At 31.6% G+C, this 18859-nt stretch overlaps 2 protein-coding genes across 2 annotated transcripts; one reads left to right on the top strand and one right to left on the bottom strand.

Annotated features, from left to right (window-relative positions):
• Nucleotides 1-7102: 7102 nt before the first annotated feature.
• Nucleotides 7103-7888, top strand: LOC142620017 (late embryogenesis abundant protein At1g64065-like). The gene has a single exon (XM_075793454.1). It carries the CDS (start codon nucleotides 7191-7193, stop codon nucleotides 7824-7826), a length of 636 nt encoding a protein of 211 aa, XP_075649569.1. The 5' UTR covers nucleotides 7103-7190; the 3' UTR covers nucleotides 7827-7888.
• Nucleotides 7889-16387: 8499 nt separating this feature from the next.
• LOC142618435 (membrane-associated kinase regulator 5) lies at nucleotides 16388-18232 on the bottom strand. The gene is made up of 3 exons (XM_075791375.1): nucleotides 16990-18232; nucleotides 16801-16863; nucleotides 16388-16706 (listed from the first exon to the last, which is right to left on the bottom strand). The coding sequence occupies exons 1-3, from the start codon at nucleotides 17981-17983 to the stop codon at nucleotides 16627-16629; spliced, it is 1137 nt and encodes a 378-aa protein (XP_075647490.1). The 5' UTR covers nucleotides 17984-18232; the 3' UTR covers nucleotides 16388-16626.
• Nucleotides 18233-18859: the final 627 nt, after the last annotated feature.

The raw sequence follows: 18859 nt of genomic DNA, 5'->3' as shown, positions 1-18859 counted from the left end.
AAATTTCTAAAGATAGTTTGGATTCTTTCAAAGATCCTTTGGTGCTTTTACATGATATGATCAATCTCTCAACCGATATAGTTGTTTCGAAATCAGCTACAACAGTGGCAAAGGGAGATATTGAGATAAGTTTTTAATGTATATATATCCAACAACTAGCAGATGAAACAACTATATCGAAAATTTCCCATATGATAAGGATAAGAATAATTAGGTATTTGAAGGAGAATTGAATTTGGATGCAGATACGGATAAGCAAAAGGTTAGTAAGGGGGATTTAAATCCTGATGTAGATATGGAGATAATTTCAAATATCTCGAATGTTTTTTTGGGTCCTACTAAATCCCTTTGGTCTTCGAAACGCGCCTCATACGTAAATCCAGCAACTCTTTCATTAATATTGAAGTCTCAAATATATTCTTTTCTCCAACTAAACCTCCTTCTGCGGCTATTGACAATATTTTTTCACCTTTGGAAATATCTCCTCATAAGAGACAAGCAATTGGTAGAGGTAAACCATTAGTATCTCATTCCACCCTTGGTTTGTTCTTCAGCCTCCTCTCCCAATATGAAAATTTCTCCACATCACACTGTTGCCTTAGTTAATCAAGAGGGTGTTGTTTGGCACTTTAGTGGTTTTTATGAGCATCAGAAAATTTTGAAAAGAAGATATGTTCTTTTGCAGTAACTTGGATTCTTGAAGACATTAAACTTATTTGTGATAGTTATGATTCACAATGCAATCATGCTGCTTTAGCTTGGCTAGTGTTGCAAAAGAGAATAAGGAGGTTATTGTTTGATTAGAAAAATGTCTCTTTTTATTTCCTATTGTATAACATAATTGTGTATAAAATTATAAATAAAGTCTACTATTGTTTCTCCTCCAAAAAAAAAAAAAAAAACTTGTCTTAAACCCTAATATTCTTCTCACATGCACCATCTCAATGATAACCCAAACTTGCTTCTCCTCAAATCTAAACTAGAGAAAGCAACGGTGAACTTGACCATTCAAACAAGTTATTGAAATCCCAAATTGTTAGATTAAGCATGTACAAAGTAAAATAATAAAATGTTCATAAAATAAAACTCATAGGCCTACAAATTGTATCTCAGATTAGTTGGAAAAAGTAACATATAATTTGCAACGAATTCCAAATATATATATATATATATATATAGCTACATGGGCATAGTCACCGAAATATATACATAAAAGTCATAAACATAATTCAGTATATGAAATATGATATGTACAATGCTTTTATATATATATATATATATATATATATATATTTCGGTGACTATGCCCATGTAGCTAGGCTGGGGGTTAGCTCCATAAGAAATCAGTTTATGTGCCAAATTATCATAATTATGGGTTTTCATACTTATATCATAATATCATTGTTCAAACACATATTTCAGTATGGTTCCTTTCGCTGAAGTTCACATTCTTGATTCAAGTTCGAAGGAAAATATAATTTTCTGAATAGCCAACTAATTCAAAGTCATAACTTTTGAATAATTAAGGAAGAAATTATGGGTTTTTTCTTTTTATTCAACGTAGCTAAAATGAATACATAAAAATTTGTAGGAAAAAGCAAAGGAATTTATAGATAAAAACATCACTTATCGGATAAAAAATAAAACAATATTGTATTTCGAACAAAATAAAACAATGTCAAAATTACTAAATTCCCCCTAAAAAAATCTTCTTCTTTTAATATGATGCGAACATTATTAGAATATTAGGCCGTGTGTGATCTTCATTATATCTGAACAAAGATAATAGAAGAAAAATATTCTCAACTAAATTATTGGGGGTTACAGATAAAATATTCACAACAATGCCCATTTGTCAACAAAACAAAAGACATATTTTTCATATTTAAAAAAAAGAAAAAAAGAAAAAGAGATATTTCTAAGTAAAATTATGACCTTAAAATTTTAAGTTCAGATATGAAGTCTAAAATATCTTAGTCAAAAAATGAAAAGTCTAAATTGTCTGTTTCACATTCCATAGTCAAACCCGAAGAGGAAATTTGTCTAAGATATGGGTAGCGGGGCCACTAGGAAATTTGCCTCTCGGGTCAGTTCTACAAGGCTATACCTACCAAAGTGATAATAACACTACAACAGTGCTCTTTTTTTTTGGGTTAAATAATTTTTTTTCTTTCTTTACTTTGGCTTCAATGATCAATCCTAATAAGGTTTAGCACTGGAATGACTCAAATTATATACTTTATTTTAGGGTTTGGTTTATCTTAAGTATTTTTTTTAACTGAACATGTAGTTAGTGTGCGTTTGGGCTAGAATTGAAAATTAAAATTATTTTACTATTCAGCTTATTTTTACTACTATGCATGAACCCCATTGTACTTTTTGTACTATTCATGAGCCTACTGTACTATTTTGAATAACTTTTATTTTTATCTACAGTACTTTCAGCAATAATTTTTTAGTTTTAGCAAAATAAGTAGTATCCAAACATACTCTTAGTTTCTCCTTTAGATAGAATGATGCAGCAGTGAGTTTTAATCTCTATCATATGTTTAGTTAGTACTATGTAGATGACATAACTAGGAACAGAGTCAAAACTTAAAGTTAGGGGAGCAGCTCTGCTACTAGCTGTGCGCGGCAATTCTGGCCCTTGGGCTAGGATTGAAAATTAAAATTATTTTACTATTCAACTTATTTTTGCTACTATGCATGAGCCTCACCGCACTTTTTAACTGTATTCATGAGTCTTATTGTATTATTTCGAATAACTTTTATCTTTATTTACAGTATTTTCAGCAATAATTTTTCAGTTTTAGCAAAATAAGCGGTATCCAAACATACTCTTAGTTTTCCCTTGAGATAGAATGATGCAGTAGTGAGTTTTAATCTCTATCATATGTTTAGTTAGTACTCAGTAGATGACATGACTAGGAACAGAGTCAAAACTTAGAGTTAGGGGAGTAGCTCTACTGCTAGCTGTGCGTGGCAATTCTGGCCCTTGACTCTACTAATTTATCACTAAGAATTTTTGTTTAAAACTTTTTAAATGACCAAGTTTTTTGTTTTGGGTAAAATAGATTGATTTTGCTTAATTTTTTTTAATTTTATTTGTTAAAGGCACTCGTGTCTCCCGCAATGTTGTCTTTTGGGAACATCGCCTCTTTGTCAAGCTCTCTCACTTCCGTGCTTCTTTATTTTCCTCTTCTATCTTAGATCTATTTCCAGATGAGACGCAAATTCCTTCTGTAGCTGCTCCTGACCCTCCTATAGCTGATCCTGATCCTCTCTCTTCCATGAACGGACTAAACACATCGAGATCGATTGTCATTTTATCCATTATCATCTTGTCCATGGTGCTCTCAAGCTAATCTCAGTCTCCTCTACAGATCAACTTGCAGATATCTTCACCAAGTCACATCCTAAGGGACGCCTTCGTACTTTGGTTGACAACCTCAAGTTGGTCTCACATCCACCTTGAGTGCACTCTTACTTGTACTACACTCATATTTACTTGTACTGCACTCATATGCCTCCTATATAAAGGCACTCATGTATATTCTTTCAGGGTGAAATACAATACTATTGAATTCAGTATTTCTAACATTATTAATGGTAATTTTTGTTGTTGGGCTAATTTTTTTGGACTTGTATATTTTGTTTTAGATTTAACCTATTAATTTTTATGGCCTTTAAAAAGTGGAAAATGTTAAAACTACAAAATTTTTACAAATCGCTAATGTGGTGAATTGTTATTGATAAGTCAAAAGTGATGCAAGTGTATAAACTAATAAGAATTTGCTACTTCAATAGTTTGTAAAAATGTTGTACAAAAGTGTGTGACTATAACATTACTCTATTAATGGCATTGTTAAAAGGACAAAATGTAATTTTATTAAACAAAATTATTAAAATTAGTACCTACTATTATTAATATACTAATATATTTTATTTTATTTAAAAAAAGGAGGGGCCATTGCCCCTAGTCAATATATAAATTTGTCTCTATGGTAATTTTTCATTAAAATAAAAAGAAATGTATGGTTAAAAAAAACCAAAAAGTAGCCCAGATCTTTATTTTAAGTATTTTGACTTTGCTCAATTGAGAAGTTGCCCATAAGTAACACGCCATAAATGTCATCAATATTATTGACTTTGAAAAAATGATACTTTGCACGTCAATTAGGAGAGCTTCTGCGTCCTCAGACTACATCACACGTGTCTTTCATGGTCTTTTCCTCCTTGGCAAAAAAAAAAAGAAAAACAGAAAAGAAAAGCTTAATAGTAGCATTTCCAGAAGCAATTAACCGCGTTTCTTATACAAGCACAAAGATATACGGATCCATTTAGGGACAGATCATTTAGTTGAAATTAAAAATAGAAAAAAATTGCTTAAAGTGAAATATAAAATTAAAAATTAATTAAATAGTACAATGAGACTTATTAATACTATTAAAAAAAAACTAAAAATACAAATAAGCTAAATTTGTTACTTATCTTAAACAAGTTTGGTAATATTTAATCAATCCAACCTAAAAACCTATATTGGCGTGTCATAAGGCACCACAGAACCCACCACAACCTCTTAAAATGCCATCTTTTGATGGTAACAAATTCGTTCATAATCCTCTACTTTGGCGAGCAATAATTAGAGCATCTTCAACAACTTAATTAAAGTCAAAAAATTTATATTTTAGAGAGTGAAATCTTAAAATGAAGACAATTAATTTTTCGCTGATGACTCTCTTTGTTTGGAAAGTCATTATTCATTAGTAAAAATAAAAATAAAAACACACTTGGGCTTAAAAAATAAAAAGATTATGGATTCTATCTTAGTAACTCCATACTAGAGTGGCCAGCTTTGAATAACCAATTCTCATTAAATTTATCTTAAAGGGATATTTTGTGTCTCTATAGAAAGAGATTATGGATTATATATTGAGAATATATGTTCCCTCAACACTACATGAACACTACATGCGATTACTTAACATACTAAGGTTTTTAGCGTTAAATTAGATCTCACTCCTAATATATCAAAATAACTTACATTTCATGATTAGGTTCACTATCCTCTCAAGTTTGAGAGTCTATGAAATTAGAAGTCATGAGATTAATTATTTAGGTGACAGTTGTTAATTAAATAATTAATCTCATAGCGGTTTTGTTCAATATGTCTTCCACACTTAAGACATATCAACTAGAAATCTCTACTTCCATGATCAAGACAAACCATCTTAGTTAATGTGTTATAATTTTCACAGATAAAACGCCATATTTCATTACCTACTACGAACTACATTTTGATTTATATCTTCTATAACTAAATCACATGCAATGCATCTCAAGGACTATGATAATGTCTAATTAGTTCATATATAAATGTCTCGTATAATTAAACAATTTAATTATTTATAACATGCCAATAAATTCGATTTTAGGGCATAAATCCTAACATAGAGATTATGAAAATTTGGCAACTAATTAATTTTGATTGTTTCTATTGTCAAAATTTTAGTATGAAAACCAAATTCATTCTTTGTTTTTTATTTATAATGATTACATTAGTTGGTTTACATAATACACATGTTTTAAATTATGCAAGAAATATTTTTTAAAAATTGCATACCAAATACCAGAAAACATTCTTAAGCTCATTTTCAATATTGTTACCACAGATTAGAAAATGAGACAGTTTTCTAAAAAATGCTCTTAGAAAAATGAATCATTTTTCAAAAAAAATATTAATATTAAAACAAACAGAACAATACATTAGTACATAATGTGGTAATTTCTCATTAAAACAAAAGAAAATGTCAGATTAAAAAAGCACATAAAATACGCCAGATCCTTATTTTAAGTATTTTGACTTTGCTTAATTAAGAAGTACGTTTCCCATAACTAACACGCCATAAATGTCAAAATTACTAGCTATACTAATACTTTGAAAAAAAAATTATATTTTGCTCAATAAGGCACCACAGGACCCACCACAGCCTCTTAAAATGACACATTTTGTACGATGGTACGAAATCCGTTCATAATTATCTACTTTGACTGGCAATATTTAAAGCATCTCTAACAACTTAATTAAAGTAAAAAAAAAAAAAAGTAAAATCTTAAAATAAAGAAAATTAATTTTTCGCTCATGACTCTCTTTGTTTGGAAAGCCACATTTCATTAGCCAAAAAAAAAACTTGGGCTTAAAAAATAAAGAATGAATGAGAAAGTGTGTTTGAAAGAATGAGCCAAGAGATTCTTTAGGAATGAAGAAAGAGATAATATATAAATAAGATAGCGAAATGAGAGAGATAGTTGAAAGATATATTTAAAAATGAAGGTAGAGGAAATGATAATAGTAACTTTCACTCTTAAATTTGGGTTAAGAATGTATACACTGCTAGAAAAGACATTATATCTTTTAGATATTGGGCTAATGGAGTAATACATTGCTACAAAATACATACTCACATGTCATATTTTTATATGCAATTATATAAAATTGTGAGTGTGTGTACTTTGTATGCAATTGTGTGTGTAAAATAAACATCGCTCTTCTTCTTATACTTTTTTACCCGAAAATGATTATTCTAAGAATGAGCGAATAACAACTCCAACTCCAAGCAAGAACATGCACAAAATAATTCTTTTTGTATATAGCATATTTGGTGGTTGGGGGTGGGAATAAACCCAACTTTCCTTTTTCTATTTTTAAATGGTTGTGTAATTTACCTCTTGAAATAGGTTTTGGTCAAAAGAAAGTAGAAGGCAATATATGCAATTGCTGGGCTGTCAACTTCTATATAATATAGACTAAGATTTTCTTTCGACCCCATCCGCATCGAACGTTCTGTACTAATTCACTATTAGCTTTATAAATATATCTTTGAAAACATAGCAAATATCATTTTCCACAATTAAAACTAGCCCATGAAGTCAAATTTTAAAACGCCGGACAGGACACGTTTTGGTATAAGAAACAGAAGAGTAGAAAAATTGGCCTTGATTGACACATATTCAAATGATAAGATTTTTTATTTTTATTCTTCTCACAACTTGTTCCTTATCATATTAAAATCAAAGCATATATCTATATATTCTTCATCTCACCCCCACAATTTTCACCATCAAACCGCATTTGAGAGAAACTAGAACTGAAAAGAGTTTCAACACCTTTGTGAAGAACATAAAAAAAAATGGCAGAGAAGGGGCAATCACCCTATCCCCTAGTACCAACCAATGGCCATGCCCGAAGTGATGAGGAATCAGACAAAGGATCTGCTTCAGAGCTGCGTAAAAAGAAGCGCATGAAGTGCATAGCATATATAGTTGCTTTCGCTGTGTTCCAAACCATAATCATAGTGGTCTTTGCACTATTTGTGATGCGTTTCAAAAGTCCTAAGTTCCGGGTACGTGATGCCTCATTTGTTAGTACTTATGATTTCACAAATTCATCATTCGACTTGGTAATGGGTACTCAATTCACAATAAAGAACACCAATTTTGGTCACTTCAAATATGAACATGGCATTGTTAGATTTTCCTATGACGGTATGAATGTTGGTGAGGTCCAACTTAGCGAGGCACGAGCCAGGGCTCGATCAACCAAAAAGGTCAATGCTTTAGTGACCCTGAGTTCAAGCAATTTGCCTACCAATTCTAAGTTAACAAGTGATCTGGGTGGGGGTATTTTGCCACTGACTAGCAACTCAAAGTTGGATGGAAAAATACACCTGATGAAGGTTATCAAGAAGAAGAAATCTGCTCTAATGGATTGCACTTTGGATGTTAATCTTGGAATGAAAAAAATCCAGAATGTGCAATGCAAGTGATAGTCTTTGGTTATGTGCCTAAGTTTAATTTTTAAAGATATATATATTCTTCTTTTCTTTTCTTTTCTTTTTTTGGTTTATTTCCTTTCTCTTTATATTGTAACTAGTTTGTAACCCCATGCATGTGCATGGATACACTTAATGATATATAATAAGATGCATAATATAATTCCTATATATAATTTAAATACTATTGATAGTCATTTTTATATTTTGTTAACTCTTTAAAAAATTTTGTAAGGATATTATTAGGTATAAAATGCAAATTAATCCATAGTTTTTTTGTTAATTATTTGAAGCTCTTTTTTTTACGATTAATTTATTCTAAATTATTTAGTTTTTGTACTTAATAACTCACTTGGATGAATATTCATGATGTGGTCCCGAATTTAATTCTAAAATTAAGAAATAAAACTCTTTAAGAATAAACAATTTAGAACACATGGCACAAAATTAGAACTCTAATTTAGAATTCTAATTTGAGTTTTCTCAGTTTCACCTATTATTATTATTATTATTATTATTATTATTATTATTATTATTATTATTATATTTGTGAACCAATTACTACCAAGGGACAACTTTTGTTGATTAGAGTACTTAGTCCCACATATGGCTACTCTTTGTATTGCGGTGCTCATGTTGAAATTTTACTTATAATTAAGCGTGTGATGAAATTTTTATCATGAAAAATGAAAATATTTTTCAATTTATAGCTCCATTACTCAGTATTTAATTGGCATTTTTTTTAATAATTAACTTGATAGTTTGAGATAAATAAATATGAAGTCTGTAGTGTTTGGACATAATTGTTTTTATCACTCAAATCTTAGTTTTGTTAACTCATTACTCAAAATAAGTGAGTCCCATGCATACAAACGTTGTTTCGCAATATTTCCTCCCTCAATTTCCTTAACTCGTTTCTCAAAAAAAAAAAATTTCCTTAACTCATTTTCCACTTTTTTGAGTTAAGAGTTACAAGCCTGAGTGAGGAGAAAAACTTGTTTTCAAAACACCAAAACTGAGTTTTTATGGCAAAGTTGTAAATACTCGCACACATATGGGCCCCCACGACAATGACTGGTCACATCACCCCATTAGTCTTCACTACCCCCAATGATCACATGCACTCCCATCTCAACCAACTCGCTTCACTCTCTCATCAGACGACCTAAAGCAAGTCTCAAGTTTCTTTTCTCCTCTCCCAAACCCACGGCAACACCACACGGTGAAACAAGCTCCAACCTCCAATCTTGCACACCCTTCCTGACCCTTGAAGCTCCAACTCCAGACTCTGAACATCTTCAGCTCCGCCGCTCCAATCCGATACAAGGCACTACCGCTCCCTCCATCGGTCTCTTCCACTTCCAAAGGTTACAATGTCTTGAGATTGTAGCAACTTTTTTATGAGGGACTATCCAACCATATTCCGCCATGTCATCGTATGGTGCAATGCCATTGTGGGTCCTAGCGAGCTGGTAGGATCTTGTAGTGAGAGTCATAATGGAAAGGAAAGAAGGGAAGGGAAGGGAATTTTATTGGTAGGTTTGGACATGGACATGGACATGGGGGAATTTCTCTTTTCTTTTCCTTTCTAAAAAGGAGTTATAGTTCTATCCACTTGGGTCCCACATTGCCCACAACTTCTTTTGTTGGTTCTCTAACTGTTAGTTCTTTCTAGTTTTTACCTCACATATTCTTACGTTGGGTCAACAATTTTCATGAGTTTCTTGCTATTTTTATGTGATTTTTAGTTTAAGTTTTGGTTTGTTTAAGGTGGGTTGATTTTGCTTACTTTAAAAGTACTTTTGCTTTTTTAGCAAACTTTCTGTGTTAGCGTTTGTTTATTTTTGGTTTTCAATAAAAAATGGTGATTTTGTGAAGTGGGTTGGTTTTAAGTACTTGTGAGTTAGGGAAAGGTGTTTGAGGAATTTTCTTTCCAAATGACTTTAAATATAAAAAAATTTAGTTACTTGTCAAGCTTCAAAACAATACGGGAAACTAACATCTTGAGTATCTAAAACTCGAGTTCCAAAATGAAACTCGAGTTTTTAAGACTCGAGTTCCACCATTTTCTTTCAGAGGTGAATAATATTTTTCGTGGAACTCGAGTTTTTCAGACTCGAGTTCCACCATTTTCTTTCAAATCAGACTATTCCACAGATCAGACGATTGTCCTACACCAGAACTCGAGTGTTTGAAGCTCGAATTTGTTACCAAACTCGAGCTTTAAACACTCGAGATGCTATTTTTCAGTTTCGTTTCCGCCGCATGCTAACCTATTATATCGTTTCCTCTCACTACGCTAGTTGGAAAATTGCCTCGGTGTTTGAGAGATGAAAGTGCAAAGCTAAAAATGAAGGGCTCTCCGCAGGTAATCGTTTTGTGCACACTACATAGTGGTCAGCTCATAGGTTCCACAAAAATGTGAGTTTTTTTTTTTTTGAGTTTTTAGGCAAGAAACTGAACTGGGATTAATTGCCAAACAAGGGTGGGAGTGTTTTGGGGATTTTTAAGTTATGAGAAATGAGTAATAGGGTGATGAGTGATGAGATCTGAGTGAGGAGTGATGAGTTACCTATCACTCAGCAACCAAACAAGAGGCACTTTGTCATGGATTCCAATGACAATGATGTGTAAACCAATTGAACTAATAAGCTCTTACATATCAAGAGGCACTTTGTCATGGATTCCGAGAATAGATTCATGCATAGCTTCTTGCTACCTATAAAAGCGTCTAAATTGCATTCTCGAAATCTAGAGAAGCAAATACGAATAACCATCCTGATGAAAATATTCTGGATTTTTCATTTGTAGTGATAGCAGAAAACAACTTGATTGGGCCTAGTTGAGGGAAAGGGACAATCAGCAACAGCAATGGTGTAATATACCATTTTTATTTTTTCTTTACTGGTATTATCTAATAAACTACATCACTAACTGAGTTACTCAGCAACACAAAGAGGAATTTCACTTAAAAAAAAAAAAAATCTATATAACTAAGTTACCTAACAAAGTCAAAGTCTTGCAGCTTAACTGACATCTTTTAATATTTTTTTAAAAAATATTCACGTTTTAAATAAAAACTATATCAATAAGAATATATTTTTTTTCACAATAACTAGGTATGGCAACTATATAATATCAGGAAATTGAAGCATAATGTTTATTGTTGTCACATTTTTGTTGAACCACATTAATGTAGTATTTTGGTTCATTAAGTTAGTTTGGTGATGCTTTGGCAAGAGAGAATTGTGTAGAAAGATGAGCTGCTTTATTGACAACTATGTCACATACTATGATATTGGTAGGTTCTTGATAATTCAAATACATTTTTCTTATATTTTTAAAGTCTTGGATTTTTTCCCCTAATGTAAGTGATGGATTTATTTATATGATTATATCTGCTTCCTCTTTAGGTCATTCAAGATTTATAGAAGATGAACCATTTATAAGGAAAAACAAATTTCAACCACACATTACATTATTTTCAAAATATCTCTCGCCTTATATAATAATTGAATGTAAAATGTATTATATTTTCATAAGGAAATTTTTTTACAAGATTTAAAATACTTTTAAATAACAAATATAGATAGCTTCATTTAAAAAATCCAATATATTGTATCAACTATACTTTGCTAGATATTGATTATATCATTTTAAGAATAGTTTAGGATTAACACTTATAAGTCTCGTTTACCATTTTCATTTTTCACTTAATAAAAAAATAAATTATCAAATTTTTCCATGCATCGCACAAGTCTACGATTAGTGTTAATAAAAATGGTATCAGTAATATACTATCTATATAAAAGTGATATAGCTCAAATTGCAATTTGTGAAAAATATTGTGGAAAAAAAAAGAGTTAAAAAAATGCTAAAGTTACTACAAATTTTGTTGTTAAGAAAAATATTAATGTTATTACAAATTTTATATATAAAATAAAAGTTATATATCCTTAGGATTGCTCCATCTAGATGGTTGGCTGAAAAGTCCTCAGATTAATTAGGTACCCTCTGGTATTCCAACCTCTTTATTTCAACATTGATTCTTTGACCTTGTAACTTGTATGCATCATTAATTTAGACCAAGGTGTTTATCACTTTATCGCCCCCACATCCTTATGATATATTATTTCAATGTCACATCTTAGGTTGAAAATTTACTTCAAATTTAGATCAATTACGGAAAAAAAATTAGGGAAATAATTTTTAAAATGTAATTTTTTCAAAAAGATTAGGTTTATGGGTTGGATCAAATTTATATTATATTAATTTCTCTTTTCTTTTTTTCTTTTTTAATTTCTCTTTCACACAAGACTTTCACTTGTACATGTATACAACACTATAAATTCTTCCTAACAAACACAAGGCACGAGAAATACATACCTCGTGTGGACATCTAAAATCATATAAATCACCTAAGTAATTATTGAATATTTGAATAGTCAAGTAGCATAAGATTTTATATATAGATAATTCGATAATTACAATGGTAATGAAAGTATTTGAACTTTGAATGTCGTTATTTAAAACATGAAATACCAATTGAGCTACCAAGCTCTAGGCTATTCACAAAAGATGTTAACTGTAAAGTGTGCATTTAGTTCAACTTTTGTTGATAACTTAATTAACTTAGTTACTTATTTATAGACCAAAACAGCTCTTTTTTTTTTCCCCTTTTTTTTGGTAATAAACAACTAATAATAATACAAGTTTTTATTTTTTGGGGTGGGGGGTTTAGTTCCAATCTTAATTCTTAATGTTTGAATTTGAAATGGACCTCTTGGAGACATCTTTCAACTCGGCATGCCAGGCCCATTATGTATTGCTTGGTGGCCCGCTTTTGTTTTTTATTTTTTAGTTTTTCAATAAAAATATTTTTTCATTCTCGCCTCATGAAGCCCAACGAAGCCCATTCCGCTTTCACGTTGTCCATGTTGTTGTAGATTTCTTGATTCAACAAAATTCCGAAACCTGCCAAACGGGTCATCAAATTGGGTATGGATTAGAAACTTATATACTTCTAAAACTTTTTTTTTTTTCTTTTTTGGATTCCATCCTTACCATAATTTTAATCGACTCACTCAATTTCAAAGCATTTTTTTTAAAGAAGAAATACCTCTAATTTTCATTGAAAAAATTTGCCATAATCTACAAAAGGAACATTAAAATGAATGTGGTAGAACACTCTCTATCCACGTAAAAATACCACTGACATGTCTCGGAGATTATAATACCTACACATGGAACCACCAGGGAGTACTTGGTAAAGTGAAGTTATTATGCATCAACTTTTGATACACATGTTGACACTTAAATATGTTGTGAAATTTGGTATAGTTCTCGGTATGTCATAGTTTTCCTTCTAATTGAGACATTTATGGTTCAAATCTTCCTTTAACAATTGAATTATCAAAAAAAAAAAAAACTCTTAAAATCCTATGAATATTCTAATGAGGACTCGCAATATAAGACGGATGAGGTACATGTAGAAATGAAAAGACCCCATTAGCAAAGACAGATCCAATGAACAAAAGCCATGAAAGACTAGTTCCAATTGTCCAGGGGTTACCATACGGGAACCTCGTTGGACCATAATGTTTCCTGAGTTTGTCAATTTTCTCTTAACAAGGAAAGCAAAATATTGGAAAGTGAGCTCACATGGTACTGCAACCATATACAGTGCCTTGATGCAGATGCCACACTAAACAGCACCAGAAATTGCGACATTTAATTAAGAACAGAATGAGACACATAATCAGTGGAGGAAACAGAGAAAATCTATATTCCTTGGACGAAAATATGGTGTCGGGTCTTTGTTTGTGTTGTGTCTGTTGGTGCATTGCATCCCCCTTACTTAAATTTTCTGAATAACACTCGTAAACCTCAACATCTTCGACGGGTTTTTATAATAAAAATTGGTACAATGAACCATCTTTTTTTGCGTCCATTCCTGAATTTATAGGCACACTTCTTTTTGTTTTACGAGTTACGAGCAATTTCATTATAAGAATAGAATATTCGTCCTAATAATTACATACTAATAAGTGTTATATTTGTCTAGTGACTTCTTTATAATTGTACATTTAAAAACTACAGTTTAAAATATTCAATATGTACAACATTGATGCTCTTAAGTTGTACTTAATTCCGCTAGTAAAGTAATGATTTAGAATTCAATAATCTGTTTATACTAAAAATCAATTGTTGTTTTAACTTAATGATAAATAACAATTATTATAGAGTGAACATCATATTTTTGGAAAAAAAAATTATATTTAAAATTCAGTCTTATAACTTAACAGTATTACTTGTTTTCTTTACGTAGATAATTAGGATTCTAATTCCCTCTTCCATTGTTGTAATTAATAATTATCGAATTAAAACAAAACAATCATTATTCTTTATTTCAACCAATATATATTCTCAATCTTTTTTTTCTTCATTTCTTATCATTTACTGATCTAGATTTCTCTTTTCACTTTTAATTTTTTTCCCAATCTCTCTCCAGTGGAAAATTTGTTTGGATAAATTAATTAGAAATAAATATTTGATAAAAATATTATTTTTGTCCTTAGAATATAGTATACAATATGTTCAACTTTTTTCTCTAACATTTAAAAAAAAAAAAAATTCATCTCTGAAAATTTAAAATGTCCCCTATTTTGTTATTTAGTCTAGATTTATTGAGTTTTTTTTTTATCAATATGTTTAACAAAATATATATTTTAAGGAAACAAAGATAATATAATTTAGGTTTTATAATGGTACTTGAAATAACAAAGTTTACGTATCTTCAATTTAGATGACAAAAATACTTAACATAAGTACATGGTATAGTGATTGATAAAGTAATCTTCTCTTTCAAGAAATACCTAAGTACAAGTAATTACGATGGGGCAAGATGAATTGTGGATGTCATGTCCCCATCCATTGCTGCTTTTAGGGCCCGAAAAATTTGTGCAATGTGAGATTAAGATTATGCCAAGTTGGGGTAGAGCAGGGCGTGGGGTAGAGGCATTTTGTCATTTTTAATTAGTGGTTGTATAGGTGATGAACGAGAAATGAGTAATAAAAGAGAAGGTTGTCGGCGAAAACATTGATACAAGAAAAGATAAATGTTTTTAGGAGATGATAAAATAATAGGCATGAAAAAGACATTTTTGACAAACAATTAGGTTGGAAAATTTGTACTAAATGTCATTTGAATCTACTACTGATAGTTATATAACGCTTTTACTTACTACTAATAATCTACAAGGCAATATTAAAAAAAAATTGTCAAAACTTGTTGCCTATAGACTTTCTCCATGGTTACTTGAGTGTTGTGACGCGTGAATTTGAGATTACCTTGTGATTAGGGGGATGGGGACCATGTTGACTAAGGTGCAATGTGAAGGTCCATGAGACTTTTTGGCCAAATATGCAATGAGATGCACCATAAAAGTCAGCAATGGGACATGGGCCACAATAGTTTGGTCATATTGGCACTTCATGTCATTTATTATAATGGTATGGAAAATTGGTTATGTTTGCAGCAACAGAGAGCCAGAGCCTTCGTCCTCATTTCATTTATGACTTCAAACAAACAGTCTTGTCTTACCCTCTTTTCAACTTCAAAATTTGAAGTTCAAATTTTCAACCGTCTCAATCTATATGATGTGTGGAAGTTTTAATTTTCAGCCGCCTATGGCATAGTGTGGATCTTTCATCTTTGTGCTTAATTCTTAGCTCTCTTCCATAAAAATTTAGTAGAAATGGTTATAATAATTATTATTTAGTTGCATCAGCCAGATTTCATATGCAAAATTGCAAATGTTCATCTCAATCTAATATAATTGTTGGTTTAGTAATTTTCAAAAGATACAAAAAAGTTTATGTTGTTGTGGAGTCTCCAATATTAGAGTTTCTAGTAATGCAAAACTAGTTTAATGGGGGGCCATCAATTGGGCAGCATATAATAATAATAATGGTGGCAAATTCATCCTTGCTTAAGTTTGGCCCAAAAAGGAGTAGATGTGCTTGACAACAATTTTTATGTTAGCAAAGCATATATTTCTGATTCTATTAATTAAAATCAAATCATGTCAAGAGCATAGAAAAAATATAATATAATTTCTTTTTAAAAAAATAAAAGAAAGAGAGGAGCTTTTCTTAGCATTCAAAAGTCCTTTTTGAACTTATCAAAAAAAAAAAAAAAAGTCCTTTTTGACAGCAAGAGCTTTTGCCAAGATGACATAACATTAGAGATATTATATTATGCAATTTTATAGCCAATCAGAAATTTGGTGTTTTTCATTAAAAATACATATATTCAAGGTAAAAATGTAAAATCCGAAATGGTGACATAATGCTGGCAGAACCTTGCCTCCAAATAATCAATGAAATAAACAGAAAAACAAAAGCAATAGGAACTGTCAGTCATTTCAATCTTCAAACGCAGAGAAATGATTATATCTTTGATTTGAACAGCTATCTCACAAATTAAAAGAGGTGACATAATTCTTGAATGGAGGGTCCAAAACAACTACACACACACACAGACACACAAAGAAGATCCCAAATCTCTATTCTTTCAATCTGTTCATAATGACCCATTTTTTTACAGTCACAGACAACGCCAAGTGAGTGCACCCACTGGTCATCATAGCTAATAAACAACAAAACTACCCTCTCCTCTGCTATTGCTTCTTTCTTTTTTACAACAAAACACAAAAACAGAGGAACAAACAAGTCCCCTGTTCGGATTCATCCTTCTACAGCTTTCAGTTTCATAGAAAACCATTTTCCTCTCTCAAATCCCTTCCTCAATGCAATTTCTGATTGTTTTCTTGTCAGAAGGATCGCTTGCAGATCTCCACAATTGGGAAGAATCTGAAATTAGATTCCAAACATTAAAGAAAAGTAACACTAAAACATACGTACATAACTAAGCAAACTCAAAATTTTGGAACAGAGTGAATTGTACCTCTCGAATATGAATTGCTTGTTTTTTCATGCAAAGTAACAGAACGCGACAAGGAAGAAGATTCTGAAACAAAGTTTAGAATAACTGGTTAGAATACACCAAAACACATTCAAAGTTTTAAACTTTAAAAAAATATTTGAATCTTTATTTTAGAAACACATTTATACATAAAATCCTAATATCCTATACCTCTAGAACCATTGAAGGATCTCTTGCAATGAAGAATGGCGCTTTGAATCCCATCATGCTGTTGCAACAGCGAATCATCTCTCCTATTGACAACTGGTACTGCTCCAACAGCCGATGAAGATTTGCTCTTACCCAAGTGCTTACAAACCACTCTGATCCCCGCCGGAATATTCCCCTGCTTTTCCTTCTTTGGCACCGCCATTGTCGCCGGAGACGAAGCCGGTGAACCCACTGATAACTCATCAGAAAGCTTTATCTTATCGCCGTACCTTTTTGAGACTTTGACGTATAATGGCTTAATTAGGTTCAAGTATTTTTGCATCAAATCCTTTGAGAATCGCTCTGTTTTCGAGTCCTCTGAAGCTTGGTGGTTTTGTAGTTTGCTTTCGTTTTTTCTCGAACTATATGCTCTGGTGAGTCGTGAGTTGTTTGGGTCTTCTTCTTCAACTTTAAATTTCGAAGTGGCAGCTTTGCTTTCTTGCTTTCTCAGCTGTTTTTGGTGGGTGTCCATGGAAATGGTTTTGGACTCTGTTCTCTCTGATTCTAGTAGTGCTGCCATTGACTTTGACTTTGACCTTGGCTTCTTGAACTTGAGGACTTGGAAGTTTGGAGCTGATTTTAGCAGAGAAATTGGGGACTGAGGCTTGGAGTTGGGCTCAATTGGGAGAATTTTTCTTCTTGATATAGAATCATTAGGAGACAGAGAAAGGGTTGGGTCTGAGAAATTGAGGACTGCCTTTTTGGACAGATTGTTTTCGTTGGAATCAGGCCTGGTTTTGTTTTCTTTGTCATTGTTGGTTTCTGGGTCGGCGTTGGTTTTGTTTTTCTTTATGCCTATATCAGAAACAAGGAGCTCCAAATCGAAGAAAGAGTCTTCTTCTTCCTCTTCTTCAAATTCATCCCATTTTTTAACAAGAGGATTTGGAGCTCCATTGGTTGTTAAGGGGTTGATGGTGGTGGGCCTCCAGAACTTGAGGAAGTTCAGAGCATCCATGGTTGAGAGAGAGAGAGATTAGAGAGATGGGTCTGGTTTGTTTAGGGTTTTGATGGGTTTTATAGTGGGGTTAACAGAGAAAGAGAAAGAACGTGAGGGGTAATGAATGAAATCAAAATGAAAGAACTTTGTTTAATTTTTCACTTCGTTTTATGGCTGCGTTTGTAGCATTGGGAAGCAGAGAGTGAGGTAAGCTTTTCTTTTGCTTTCTGAAGAGGGGTAGAGAGAGAGAGAGAGAGAGAGAGAGCAAGAAAGAGAGAGCTTTTTTTTTTTATATAGTTTTTTTAGTTTTGTTTTTGCTTTTGTTTTATGTTTCGTGGTTTACTTATTACTACATGAATTTATGACGTGCGTTTTAACGAGTGAGCACGTGAGACTTGTCTTTTGAGTGTATGTGTATGTGTTTACTGTCTGTACTTTGTATAGACTTCACAGTGGTATACCCTATAAAGTGTCAATGTGCAGACTATAGGTATACAGATTACACATTCAGTTCAGATTTTAGTAGACCCACGCGCACATAAACTGTCTTAATAACTTGCTTCTAGTCCTAAAAGAATAAGGGTGGTTTGGTAATATTGTTTGGCTAACTATTTTTTGCAATATTGTTTTAAAAAATTTTAAAAATTGTCAATATTTTTTCAATTTTTGAAAAAATATTTTCAAAAATAATTATTTATTGTGTGTCCTAATTAATCCATATTGTTTTAGTAACATTATTTAAGTGTTGTAAAAAAATGGGTAGAGAAAAAAGTTTTATGAAAATATGTATTGTGTTATTTAAATAATAAAAATTATTATTCAAACAATATTATCAAACGCCCCTAAACTTGCTTGTAGTCCCAGAAGAAAGATGGCTTGAAATTGGAATATGAT

Source organism: Castanea sativa, chromosome 12 (genome assembly GCF_040712315.1).
Source record: "Castanea sativa cultivar Marrone di Chiusa Pesio chromosome 12, ASM4071231v1".
Taxonomy (NCBI): domain Eukaryota; kingdom Viridiplantae; phylum Streptophyta; class Magnoliopsida; order Fagales; family Fagaceae; genus Castanea; species Castanea sativa.
This window is presented reverse-complemented; position numbering and strand designations above follow the sequence as displayed.